This window comes from Budorcas taxicolor, chromosome 2, assembly GCF_023091745.1.
Source record: "Budorcas taxicolor isolate Tak-1 chromosome 2, Takin1.1, whole genome shotgun sequence".
NCBI lineage: Eukaryota > Metazoa > Chordata > Mammalia > Artiodactyla > Bovidae > Budorcas > Budorcas taxicolor.
The window spans coordinates 143,971,346-143,985,660 of NC_068911.1; the positions used below are offsets into that span (position 1 = coordinate 143,971,346).

General features: G+C 40.1%; 1 protein-coding gene across 1 annotated transcript in view; it reads right to left on the reverse strand.

Moving 5' to 3' along the window:
- Positions 1–14,315, reverse strand: part of ERBB4 (erb-b2 receptor tyrosine kinase 4) — a 770,675-nt gene that overhangs the window by 225,850 nt on the left and 530,510 nt on the right. The window contains exon 21 of the mRNA XM_052653380.1: positions 10,794–10,892. Within this exon, the coding sequence (XP_052509340.1) occupies positions 10,794–10,892 (99 nt within the window). The remainder of the gene's footprint in view (positions 1–10,793; positions 10,893–14,315) is intronic.

Here is a 14,315-nt window from a genome sequence, read left to right on the forward strand (position 1 = left end):
CCCCAATTGTTTTGACAGTTTGTCCTCATTTTGACAGTGCCTTGAAACTGTCCCGGCACCTCTGATGTGTCACTTAGTTTGCAGATTGAGGATCAATGGGTTTAATTGAATTTGACTTGTCATCTTGGACCCATTTGATTTTAATTGGTTTCTGTCATGCCCTTGGGTTATGTCATTCTTTTAAGCCCTGCCCCCTTCCCTCCAGTTTCATGCTCTTTTCCTGAGCCCTGTCCGGGCCCCCAATGTTGCCTCTACAATCTTCTGGAGGGACAACTAGAAATTAGCTGTCCTAGGAGGAAAATACCGTATAATATCCAATCTCTCTAGATATTCAGGCCTTCATCTCCTGTGTTTCCTACAACATGTGCAACAACAGCATCTCTCAGTGAACCCACTAAGGCAGGTGACAGGCATACAATGCCTGCTAGAAGTCCATCGCTTGGCATCCCTTCAAGGGCAGTTGGGCTTCCAGGGATGATGTTTGCCACTTTGGGAGTTAGCCCTGCAGGCCATTTGGCCTAAACCCTTACCACCCTTCTAAAGTTACAAACATACCCCTGGATCAAATCTCCACTCCACTTTAATGGAACATCTGGTCTCTTAATTTGTTCTTAAGCCACTTACTAACTCCTACAACCAGGATACTGCCCCCTTGTAGGCAACATTGCTCCAGCCCACTGATTATTAAAATACTCTTAATGGCCCTTACAGGACCAGATAACCCACTCCTTTGTCATTACTTCTGCTATTACCTAAATTAGATCTATGACAATGAAATGTTTACCATTGGATACACCCTAAACTGCTCTTACGGAGGACTAGGGGAGGAAATCAATGACTTACATGCCCTCAGAGCGGTAAGAAGATAAGGCTTAGGTTCACAGGTTCCCAGTTCACCAGGTTCCCAGTTCACCAGGTTCCCAGTCTCAGGGGACAGGCTTGGATTGCTTTATGTCATGATATCTATTCCCATCCGTGGTGGACAAATCAGCAATAAGTTAAGATTACAACCCCTTAATCCTACCCAGCACTGGTCACGCTGGAGACCTTGAGGACACCCAACTTCCAGTCCAGGGGTCCCAGGAAGTCGACCTGCCCAGGGATCTGGTCCTTGGTTGGATGTCACGCCTCAGCTTGCTCAGGGATCTGCCAGTCCAGGGGTCCCAGGAGGTTGACATACCTCAACCTGCCAAGGGACCCAATTCTTGGGAGACAACATGCCTTGACCTGCTCAGGGATTCGATCTCCAGGAGGCTGTCATGCCTCAGCTTGCCTGGGGATCTGCATCCTGACCCGGGGACACCTGGCTCTCAGGTTGCAACCGTACTGGGTAGGATAAGCTTCAGAAAGACTCACCCCTAAGGAAGTCCACCCATGGAAATAGAAAGAAGCCTATTAGTCGTGGGACTATGCCCAATCTCAGCAATAACTCAGGAGTCCAGTGAGAACCCTGTTGCCTTTCTGGAAAGTTTAAAAGAGGCCCTCCAAAAGTTTACCAATCTGGACTTAGACTCTTATAAGGGATAGGTGATTTTAAAAGACAGATTCCTGTCCCAATGTGCATCTGACATCAGGAGAAAGTTACAGCTCCAGAAACAGGACTCCGCTGCCTCTTTAGATGAGATGGTCCAGACAGCCACCAATACCTTTTATAACAGAACAGGAGAGGGAGGCCAAGGCCCAGGAAAGGGAGAGAAGGAAAGAGATAAGGCATGCCCAGATGTTGGTCACCCTCCAGGGAAGCCTTATGCAAACTCTGAGTATTTGAAGGAAAAGGCACAGGGCAAATGACTCATTTGTAGACAGGTGGGGCAATGGGCCGATGAGTGTCCAAACCCTGACAAGTCTCCTAAAATGGTTTGCTACAATAACCATCAATTGGGACATTGGATGGCACTCTGCCCTCGGGACCCACGAGCTTCAGGGTCAAGCGCCAAGAAGTCCCTCAGGATGGTTCAACAGGACTGAAGCAGCCCATTCCAGCCAGCCTGCCTGCCACAGATAGCCATCACAGGGCTGGAGCCAAGGGTGCAACTTGGGGCTACCTACTTTGTCCTGACCTCCTCCTCTGGAGTCTTCTCCTTCCAAACCTGTACCATTTGGGGTGCTACAGGAAAAACAATTACCGAAAGATTCACCCAAGCACTTCTTAGTTGCTGGGATGGACAAATATTTTCCCACCAGTTTATGGTGGTCCCTGAGTGTCCTACTCCCTTATTGGGAAAAGATATAGTCACTAAACGGGGGACCACCCTTGTGATAGGAAGCTTTTTTAGCCCCTAGAGCTCTACAGCTTCTGTTACTACTTACTAACCCATTACATCCTGTCCAATAGGGAGGGACCAAAAGCTATGGGAGGACAAAATTAGCCCCCAAGTGTGGGCCCAGGGGACTCCTGGATGAGCTCACCATGCTCAAAAGGTCATCACTGTCCTCCGAGATCCCACTCGGTTTCCAAACCAGAAATGATATCCCCTCAGAAGAGAAGCTCAGGAAGGACTACAGCCTCTAATAAATAAATTCCATGCCTGTGGGCTAATGGTCCCCACAAACCTGCTGTGTAACACCCCAATCCTTCCTATAAAGAAAAAGCATGGGATCTGGTGAATGGTTGAAGATTTCCAGATCATAAATGAAGCTGTAGCCCTTCTCCATCCCACAGTATCCAATCTCTATGTAATTTTTGGAGAAATCCCACACAGTGCCAAGTGGTTTACAGTCTTGGATCTCAAAGATGGATTCTTTTGCATACCATTGGCTAAAGAATCCCAACAACTTTCTGCCTTCGAATAGGCGGCTTCAGGAAAAAAAACACCAACAGATGACTTGGACAGTATTACCTCAGGGGTTCAGACACCCCCACCCTGTTTAAGTAGGCTCTTAGCCAGGATCTCCTAGATCTGGACCTGGGACCTAATAGGAAAATATTACAATATGTAGATGACCTACAAATCTGCTCTCCAGATGAGAAAAATGCCCAACAATATACAACTCAGGTTCTAAACTTCTTGGCAGAGAGGGGATATAAAGTCTCCTGTGCTAAGGCACAGATGGTCAAGACAAAAGTCACTTATCTGGGAGTTCAGATTATACATGGGTCCAGGAGGCTGTTCTCTGATCAAGTACAAGGAATCCTCCAGTTTTGCGAGCTTTCCTGGAGCTAACTGGGTATATTAGAATCTAGATATCCAACTACGGTCTAATTGCCCAGCCCTTATATGAAAGCTTGAAGGGACGGGATGATTCAATTCCACTGATGTGGGGAACTCCTCAAAAGAAGGCAGAGACTACACTAAAACAAGCCTTAACTCAAGCACCTGCCTTGAGGTTGCCAGACCCAGAAAAAGCATTCCAACTTTATGTTCATGAAAAAAGAAGGAATAGCCTTGGGATTGTTAACTCCAAGGTTGGGACCTGAGCCCAGCCTGTAGCTTATTTATCCAAGAGACTCGACCCAACCACCCAAGACTGGCCTCCCTGCCTTTTAAATCTTGCAACTGTTGTAATCCTGATAAAAGATGCTTTAAAACTCTCTTTTGGGGGCAAACTATTTTTACCAGCCACCAAGTGAAACAACTTCTAAATGGGAGAGGCCATTTACGGGTGTCTGATCAAAAAGTCCTCAGATATCAAGTAGTGCTGATGGAAAATCCAGGCCTGACTATATCCCCTTGTGAGGTTCTTAATTCAGCTGCCCTCCTTCCTACCCCTGAGGGCTGTCTCCCCTTTCACTCTTGCCTAAAAACCTTGGACAACTGGACAAAATCGCATGAGAGATTGTCAGAAGATCCTCTGACCAACCCTGAGGAAATCTGGTACACTGATGGAAGCAGCTTTGTCTTGGATGGAAAAAGAAGAGCTGGATATGCAGTAGTCTACAGTTTTGAGTCCTAAACCTTTGCCACCAGATACTTCAGTCCAATTAGCTGAACTCATAGCCCTGACTCGAGCTTTAGAGCTGGGAAAAGGAAAAAGAGTGGCCATTTACACGGACTACAAGTATGCCTTTCTGGTGCTACATGCACATGCTGCTATTTGGAAAAAAAGAGGCCACTTGACCACCTGAGGGTTCCCATTCAAATATGGTGATCAAATCCTTAGGCTCTTGGAGGCAGTTCATCTGCCCACTGAGGTACCAGTTTCCCACTATAAAGGACACCAAAAAGGGAGTACAGAAGTGGCATGAGGGAACCAACTAGCTGATCAGGCAGCTAAGAGAGCAGCATTACAGAATGATGACCTAACAGGAACCTTAGTTCCACAGACTAGTTTGCCAGAAACTCCTTCACATCTTGAAGGTGAGACCCTTAAAACTAAGCATGATGGCTTTCAGGATCATATGGGGTGGTTCCAAAAGGAGGGACTCCTTTTTCTCCCATTGGGAATCTCCAATGGATGTTGGTTAATTCCTTACATGCCACCACTTATCTACGGGAAAAGGCCCTCCAAAGATTACTAGAAAAGTCCTTCAGAGGAACAGGCCTCCAAATGACTATAGGGCAAGTGGTCTCCTCCTGCCCCACTTGCCAATTAAACACCCCACAAAGAGCTTGAAGACCCCAGCTGGCCCAGCCCATCCAATGACATGGGACCTACCCAGGAGAAACTAGCAGATGGACTTCACCCTGATGCTAGTCTCTCAAGTGTATAAATACCTATTCGTCATTATAGATACACTCACAGGATGGATTGAAGGCTTTCCCACATGGAGTGAGAAGGCTGAGGAGGTAGTAGAAAAACTGCTCCATGAAATCATCCCAAGATTTGGTCTGCCCAGGTCATTAGAAAGTGACAATGGGACATCATTTACTTCTAAGGTCACCCAAGGGGTCTTTAAAGCATTGGGCATTACTTATTATCTCCATCATGCCTGGAAGCCTCAGTCTTCAGGAAAATTAGAAAGAGCCAACCAATTCTTAAAATCAGCAATAAAAAAGATAACCCAGGAGACCTCCCTGGGATGGAAGGAGGCTTTACCGACAGCTCTCCTCTGCACCCGTGTTGCCCCTAAGAAACAGGTTGGTCTTAGTCCTTATGAGATGCTATATGGGAGACCTTTTGCTTATGTCAGCAACCTCTTCCTAGACCCAGAGGCTCAGACTCTCTGGTCTTATACCATGGCCACTGAGCAATTCCAACAGGATATACGCTTGTGGGGTGTCAGCCAGGACCAAAGATTCTAAAGAGTCACCACTATATGCTCCAGGCACCCACATCCTAATTAAAGTCTGGAACGATGGGTCCCCAAAGGCTCAAATCCAGCCCACATGGAAGGGTCCCTACCCTGTAACACTTTTTACTCCCGCAGCAGTCAAGATACCAGGACACGACTTCTGGATTCACTACTCACAAGTCAAGCCATGGAAGAAAACAGAAGAGGACACTCAATACACCTGTGAGCCCCTGGGAGATCTCAGATACCTATTCAGAACTACAAATGAGTGCCATTCTAATGAACACCCCCAAAATTAAGTTTCTGGGGATAAGATTTTTCAGCTCTAAAGAGTCAACACAGCTTGGCAGGGGTTGTACTCCAAAAGAGACAGGAGATAGATCTCCTGATCCCTGAAAAAGGAGGAACTTGAGCCATCTTGAATGAAATGTGTTGTTTCTGGGTAAATACCTCCAGCTAAGTTAAAGAAAGTCTCACAGTCCTCAAGAAAAACATTCAGACCCTACAGGATCTCAAAGAACAAGCTGGAGAGTTCCCGGGGTAGCTGCAGTCTCTTTGGGGGATCCTTCTCCTGGTGAGGGGAAATTTGGAGTTGGCTAATGTGCCTACTAATCCTTGTTATCACAAGGGTGTTATCAGCATCATATTGATGCTGCTTATGATTTCTCCATGTATTATCAACTGTCTAACCCATTTTGTGTCTGCCCAGGTCAACAAGCTACAACATGCAGCTCCAGTTCAACAAGGATATATAAAACTATAGCCAACCAGGGAAAATAGCAGTTCTTATAGCAGTGTCCACCCTTAGATGCACACTGCTATAAGGACTCTGAGGCTTGAGACTAGCAAGAGGGGGAGGCCCCATGCCCCTCACCATCCCAGTTCAGCAGAAAGTAGCCAGAGAAACCTTGATGACCCTATTCCCAAAGAACTGGGCCTCCTATCTCTTAAGGGGAGCAGGTTAGGTAGTTATAACAGGAAAAAGGAGTCCAGAATGGCAGAGGCTAAAAGACAAAGAAAGGAAAAGCCTGCAAAAATAGAACCAAGGAAGGTCCGAGGACCTCAGGTGAAACAAACAGCCCTCTTGGCTAGCCCAGTTTACATAGGGCAGGCTCAGGGATGAGGAGACAAATGTATGAAAGGGGAAGACTAGAAGAATTGAGACCTCTCTTCTCTTCTCTTGACTTTTGGGTCCACCTGTCCTACGCCTCAAGGGTGTACTGTCCTTTGTTTTTCCTAATAAAACCAAGATGTAACACTGGTTCATCCTTCGCTTCAAATTTTTGCTGTGGTGAGACAGAACTGAGACAATTACGAACTCCCCTGACACTTCATATTCATAAATGTATGCAGATTGTTTACAAAAGAGACTTTATTTTCCTCCTATAAAATGATATAAAGCATAGGCACACATGCACACACTCACACACATATACAAATACATATCTACAGACCCAGTTTTCAAAAGAGATATGTAGCATGGACGCATTTATTCTTGTTTGAAAGTTATCCTTGGAATGTTCTTCCATAGTGCTGTACTGACTTTCTCCTGCCTTTCTTTGCCCAATGGCTTTCTCTTGCTATTGAAGCTTGTTTTGCCACATTCAGCAGGTACGGCGTGCAGGAGAATAAACGCGTTTCTCTTCCAGTATCCCTCAATCAAAGACTGATAGCTGGAGTCCTTCCATCACCTCCCTTGTACTTTAAGGAGAGTAACTCTGAGGTGTATGTCCTACACGAGCTGCCAGAATCTCTCCAATGGAAAGAAACTCCAGTCATTCATGACGGCAGTTGGTTTTACTGATTCCCCTTTCTCATTTCCATTTCTTCTTACTGATGAGTCCCTCACCTCCAAAATAAACTACTTTCACTCAAATCCTTGTCTCATGGTCAGCTTCTGCTTCTGGATGACTTTTAACTTAATAAGTGTGGGAATATTGAGCAATTTCAGCTCAATTCTTAGGTCCAAATTACAAACAATTTTACTAACAAAGACCTTTTTATTGATATGTTATTTAAGTACTTATAACATTCTACACACATAACAGATGAGCTAAAAACTTAGGTACAAAGAGTAGCTATGTGTTTGAATTAAAGTTATACCAGTCTACTTAAAATGCTTAATTCACCATTAATTTTGCCAATTCAGCTGTGTTTTAATCATTGTGAAGCTCTCCTAGTGATATGAAAGAAGTTGAGAAAATGCTTGCTATCTACTGAAACTGCCAATAGAAGTCCATCAATCTGTTAATCTTCTAGCAACTATTCAGCAGGTAGGAAAAGTGCAGTCAAAATATTTTCCCTCATGTTTTTTTTTCTTTTCACTTTTAATAAGATCAGACTGTTAGAGTCTGTTGGTCACCAGATCCATCAACTATCTAGGAAAATGATTCCTTTCATGGCTCAATCAGAGCCTCATCTAAATTTCAGCAGAAATCTATGACTTCAAGCTGCCATCCCTACTTCTGTTTCCATGGGAATAGACTTCAGATGAGGGAAAAGAAAAAAATGGATGGGGTTAGGAGCTTTCAAATAATCATTCAAAATCATGATGAGGTTTTCAGAGCTTTTTTCCTAGGTGATTATTCTGTAGCCTCTTAACCCCTTTTTGCCAGTCTGTTTCCATGGAAATACGACAAAAATGGCTGTCTAAGTCTCCAGCAGAGATTATTAGCATTCTTGTGAATTTCAGCTTTGGCTGCAGTCTAGACTGAGTAAGCTCTTTCTATACCAGTTTTACATATTAACCTACACTGTGTCTACACATTGTCATTTTTACTTTGAAAGTTCCCTTTACGAATTTATACTTATGATCAAGATCAAATTGATTGTGACATTGCTGAAAAAGCCTTCAGTTTTACATATTAATATATGAATCAACTGCAGAGTGTGTCAGAATTTTTAGAGTGCAGAAGAAAGAATATTTAGTTACTGGATTCAATAGACTTTAGATAGGTGTTGGTAGATATGCAACAAGGATCATTTTTTAAATATTTAGCAATCAGTAAGACACAGCGCTGAAACTAAGCACGACCCTGTGGGGCTCCTGGGCCTGGAGACTTTCTGCTCAGCCTCCACAACCTTGCCTGAGTTCTAAAAGAGAGGTTCAAACAGTTGCTAATCAGAGAAGGGAGGGGATGCAGAGGCAAGGGAGGAACAGCCTAGAAAAAATAGTGTAGCTTTGGGGCAGGGCCCTGTTTCCTCTCAAGAGATACACATAACAATATCTTTGAGCTCTTTACAGAACTAAGTTCAGTCACTCAGTCCTGTCTGATTCTTTGCAACCCCATGGACTGCAGCACACAATGCTTCTCTGTCCATCACCAACTCCTAGAGCTTGTTCAAACTCATGTCTATCGAGTTGATGATGCCACCCAACCATCTCATCCTCTGTTGTCTCCTCCTCCTGCATTCAATCTTTCCCAACATCAGGGACTTTTCCAATGAGTCAGTTTTTTGCATCAGGTGACCAAAGTACTGGAGCTTCAGCTTCCAGTGAATATTCAGGACTGACTTCCTTTAGAATGGACTGGTTGGATCTCTTTGCAGTCCAAAGGACTCTCAACAGTCTTCTCCAACACCACAGTTCAAAAAAGAACTAAAACCTCCAACAAATGGAAGAGTAGTATTCTTCATTCCAGATAAAAGAAACTCAAAACTTTCAAGAGGGCAACTGAGGCTATATTAAAGAAATGCAGGCCCAGCATACACCCTAATTTTATCAGCAACTCCACCCTTAAACCACTGCTATAAAACTCCTCACTAAACCATCAAGGGTTGGGACAACCAATTTCAAGAGTGAAAGCCTGCTTTGTTCCCCTCTGCCTTGCAAAGCAATAAGCTATTCTTTTCTACTTCACCCAAGCTCTGTCTTGGGGATTCGATTTTGCACTGGTACAGGCAAGCAGGGGCTTTCTCAGGTGATCCTAGTGGAAAAGAACCCACCTTCTAATACATGAGACTCAGGTTGCAATCCCTGAGTCTGGAATATCTCCTGGAGAAGGCAATAGCAACCCACTCCAGTAATCTAACCTGGGAAACCCCGTGGATAGAGAAGCCTGATGGGCTATAATCCATGGAGTCATAAAAGAGTTGGACACAACTTAAGGACTAAGTGACAATAACACTTGAGCTTTCAGCAATCAACAATAATAAATAGAGCTTTTGGCATCAGCATCAATCAATCAGAGCAACTGGTTGGTTTCACTAAAATTATCAGCCCTATTATACAAAAACCAATAAGTTATTAAAAGTGACCTATGTAAGATGGTTATAGCATTAAACCCAAATAAATTATCCAGCACCACAATGTGAGCTCCTGTAAAACTTACAAAAGAGCTTACAAGAGAAAAGGGTAGAAATGCACAGCAATGCATCTTTTTAAAAATCAGAGTGCATATACTTTCATATAAAGGTCATTTGAAAATCAAAATCATTCTTATTACTGAAGACATTATGCCAAAAGTTAGAGAAAGAATACATATGGGTCTTTGATAGTACCCCTGGCAAGATACCTTGTGTTGAATGTAAAAAAATAACAGCATGCTACATATCAAGTCTCATCTGTCGTACTTTCTGAAATTTGCTAAACAGCTCAATCTACAATTTTTGCTAGGGGAAATCAAAGTTCCCATTGACCTTGTAAAGTACACTTATTCTTCAGAACTCTCTTACTATTCTATGAAAAAAGTGAAAGTTACTCAGTTGTGTCTGACTCTTAGGGACCCCATAGACTGGGGCCTGCCAGGCTCCTCTCTCCATGGGGATTCTCACGGAAAGAATACTGGAGTGGGTAGCTGTTCCCTTCTCCAGGGGATCTTCCCAACCCAGGAATCCTAGGCCTACTTGCATTACAGGTAGATTCTTTACTGTCTGAGTCACCAGGGAAGCCCAAGAGTACTAGAGTGGGTAGACTATCCCTTCTCCAGCAGATCTTTCGGACCCAGGAATGGACCCAGGATCTCCCACATTGCAGACAGATTATTCTTTACCGGCTGAGCTAACCGTACGCTATTCTATAGTTGGAGCATTTTACCTATGAGGGCTTCTCTGCAGTCTGAATTGAAAAAACTAAGTTTCAATGAGCAATTATCTGAGTTACTAGGTTCCTAATTTAAATTTAATGGCAACTATTGAAACTAATCTTGATTGATGTTTTCAACTAAATAGATCATAACAACAATAAAATAAAACAGTCTGGTTAATTTTTCAAATCATCACTACTCTCAAATGCAGTTTGGCACAGTGCTTAAACACATGGCCCTTGAGAGCAGGATTTTGTCTGCAGGCCAAACCTGGCCTTCAGCTTACTCATGTAAATAAAGTTTTACTGGAACACAGTCAGACTCATTCCTGCACTGTTTTTAATTGTCTATGGCTGATAATCTACCAAAGGAAGAGAGCTGAGTAGTTGCCACAAAGATCACATTGCAGGAATAAGCTGTAATATTTATTCTCTGGTCTTTTAAGCAAAAGTTTTTTGACCCTTGCCCAAGCCTTTAATTATAAGATTATGCCATTACAAGAGAAGACACTTTGAAGTTGGAGTCTTTTTTTGTTTTTTAGTTTTAAAAGTAGTGTATAATGGATAAAAATGTGATCGCCTGGTGTCTGTACTTACATCCATAAATTCCACATTGGCTTTGGGACCAGTTGTTTCATTAAGGATCTTAATAGCCACAGGAATCTTCACTGTTTCTCCTTCAGGGACCCAAATACCCTTTGTGGGGAAAAAAATTTCACATTAAATCTATATGAACACAGATACAACATTTAAATCAGACACAAAATTTGATTTAACCAGTCATGTGCTTTCATTACCAGAAAATGAGTCACATATATATTCTGCTTTCAAGGTGTTTACACTATTATAAAATTCATTTGTATACATAAAAAAGGCTTTAAATAGTTTAAAAAAAAGAAAGAAAAAATCATTGAAATATATGTAATAATAATATTTGACTTGGATGATATCATCAATTTCTTATGACTTTGAGAAGGCTGTTCTGATTTTTGAACTTCAATTGTCTTATTTGTAATTTAGAAGACTGGGCTATATAATGTTAGTGGTTCTTAGCTTTAATATTATCTAATTATTCTGCAACTAAAAATACAATAAGATAAAAAAGCACATTCTCATGTATCAAAATTCTGATTGATTTAAGAATTCATGTTCTAAAGTGACTTTTTAAGAATTAGTTTTAAAAGGCAAGTGCTAAGGAGTATTGAACACATATTAATTTGTCTATATTATTTAATACTATGTATGTACCAAGGATTTTTATTATTTCTAAAGTAATATAAAATATTTACATTAGTCATTGCAAGTTTTCTTTTCTTATAGAAATATAATATGAACAACATCTATGTATTGTGGGAAAGTATAAAATAGGTAGAGTTTGATTAAAGTATAATGTTATGTTAAATAACAGCATTTCTGTGTAAACAATTCAACCATTTAACTGAGGACAATGATCCTGATAATATAGGAATGCGTGAAATATACAAGAATATTTTTTTAAGTGTATTCTTCCAAAGGCACACAGAAGAAGATATGAGTCTACATGTAAAAAAATCTCAAATTTTAATTTATTAGCCTTGACATTAGAAACATCTTCTAAGGACAGTTTTAACATTAAAATGAATGGAAGAGAGCAGCTCCGCTTCTTGTTTTTCTTAATACCATTTGCTTGTAATTATAAACATTTTTGAAACTTTTTCACATAGTACTTCTATGCTAAAATATATATATGTTACCCAAAGTGGTAATAACATAGAGGATAGAAACATAGGAATTATTAAAAAGTCAAAATATTAAAGAAAAAAAGACTTAAACCTTTAGAAGTGAATTTAATAGTGAATAGGGAAATCCATCTGTCAAATGCAAAATAATAGGCCAAGCTTCCTATGGTACAATTTTAAAAAAATGATTAATGTAGAAATGGAGGTGGAGAAGCCCAAGGCCTGATTTCTTGTTCATGGTACTCAAGTGGAGAACAGGCTTACCATTACTCAATAAAGTAACCTGAGAAGCGGTTACCTTATAAAGATATGGAATCAATGTGAAAATATCTCTAAAGTATACTTTCAAAATAAGAAAATAAATGCACTGTAAATTAATTTTCACTGCTTTCAAAATAAGTATAGTCATATAGTCATTATTTTCTAGGCCCTATGGGATCAAAATTCAACTATATTGATACCTATGATATTGGTTCAAATATCTTATGTTTAGGCACAGCATTACTCCAAGCAGATGGAAAAATTAACTGGTAATTGGCTAGGCAAATTTGCATTTCTGTGGTCAAAAATAATTCTTTATAGTTTAAGATAGCATGTCCTCATAAGAACTAATAATTTTAATTAAAACTTAGGGTCAACTATAAACACTGTAGGCATAAAATTTAAACATACTTATGGAACTTTCAAAAAGCTTTTAATAGAAGTAATTTCAATAAGTATACACCACTCTTGGACAATGGGCAAATAAGTGTTGCTAATATAAAATTATTAATAAGGCTTTATTATTAAATGTCTAAATAATATTTTTCCCTGCCAAGGTTACTAAACAACATTTGGTCTTGAGTTATACAGTATTCATGATTTACAATAAAATTCAATTTCCAGACCGTATCATCTTTAAAAACATAAGTGTGATTATATGCCAGGTACATTTCAAGATTGAGTTACTTTTAAAATGGAAGCCCATATTTTTCTAACGTGATAAGATTAAGAGAAACAGATAAGATAGTTTGTGTCTTTGAACATACAAAGATTTTGAAAACCAGAAAGTACCAAGTCAGCTAATAGTTTTAAATTTAACTGAACAAAATATGCAGAACAGGAGATTTAGAAACATCTGCAATTGACCAGAGAATTAAAGTTTTATTTTAAAGAGATGAGATTATTTTGGTAAACTCAGGAGAGAAAATTAAGGTTTATAGTCCAATCATTAATAACTTCCATTAAATAATTCTGCTTTAAATATAAAAAAAATTTTAAGATGCAAAATTATTAAGATCTGACCTATTTTAGCTGATATATTCTTAAAAATGTAAGCTTGCATATCGCTTTAAGACATTTGTCAAAACAAATTTTGGTAATTGAAGCAATGGACATTACAAAAAGGATTTAGTATTATCCAACAGATTTTCTTATTCTTGTTATTTACAATTAAAAATAAATTTCACCACAATTAACCTTGGGCTTGGCCTTTGAATTGGTTTTGTAATTAAGTTAAATAAGTAAACATACAAATGCCTTCATTTGAACTCTCCCTTTCCAGAAATATCTCTCTTATTTAAAACCCATGATGTTACCCTCTCCTTCTATCTAACCTGAACTTTACAAAGTCACTTTTTTAGTTTGCATATAATGGTGAAGACATTAAAACTGGAAATTATCTGTTAAATTATAAATGTTATAAGGTAGGCAAAAAGTGCTTTAGAAGTGTATTTCTGTGTGTTCTGAAGAGATGGGCTAGTAGGGTCCAGATGGATAGGTCTTTGGATTGTTGACTTAAAAAAATGCACATGAGAGGTGCAATTAAGTTTTATTTAGGGCAAAATGAGGACTGAAGCCCAGGATACAGCACCTCAAATAGCTCTAACAAACTGCTCCAAAGAGGGGGAAGGTCAGTATTTATGTGATTTTGGTGGAGAGAGAGTACATGCAATTGAGCATGTATCTTTCCAGAACATTTCTGCTAGTTTCATGAAGCCTTTTCCTCACTCTGAAGCATTTTACTACTTTTCTACATATAAGGAGATGTAAGAATTGGGCTCATAAACTCGGCTCCTGAAAATACCTACCTGAAGACCTGTTCTGCCAGTTTTTCCCTGAGCACAGATTGCCTCATTTCTGTTCTCCACCCTAAACTCCTTTCAGGGGATGCTGAAAATCAGCAGCACATGATCTAATGCTTGTAGAGGTGTGTTTCCTGCTTTTTCATGACTGTCTCAAACCCAACTTGGTCAATACAAATTAATGAATTCATTTGTGTAGCAACTTCTCAATACTATAAAGATTCTTCTCGTAGAATATTAAAAAAGAAATTAGGTTGGCTAGAACAATAACTCTGGCTATTATTTAAAACAAGTATGAAACAAAAGTGAAACTAACTGATGGTATGTGTTATTTTTTA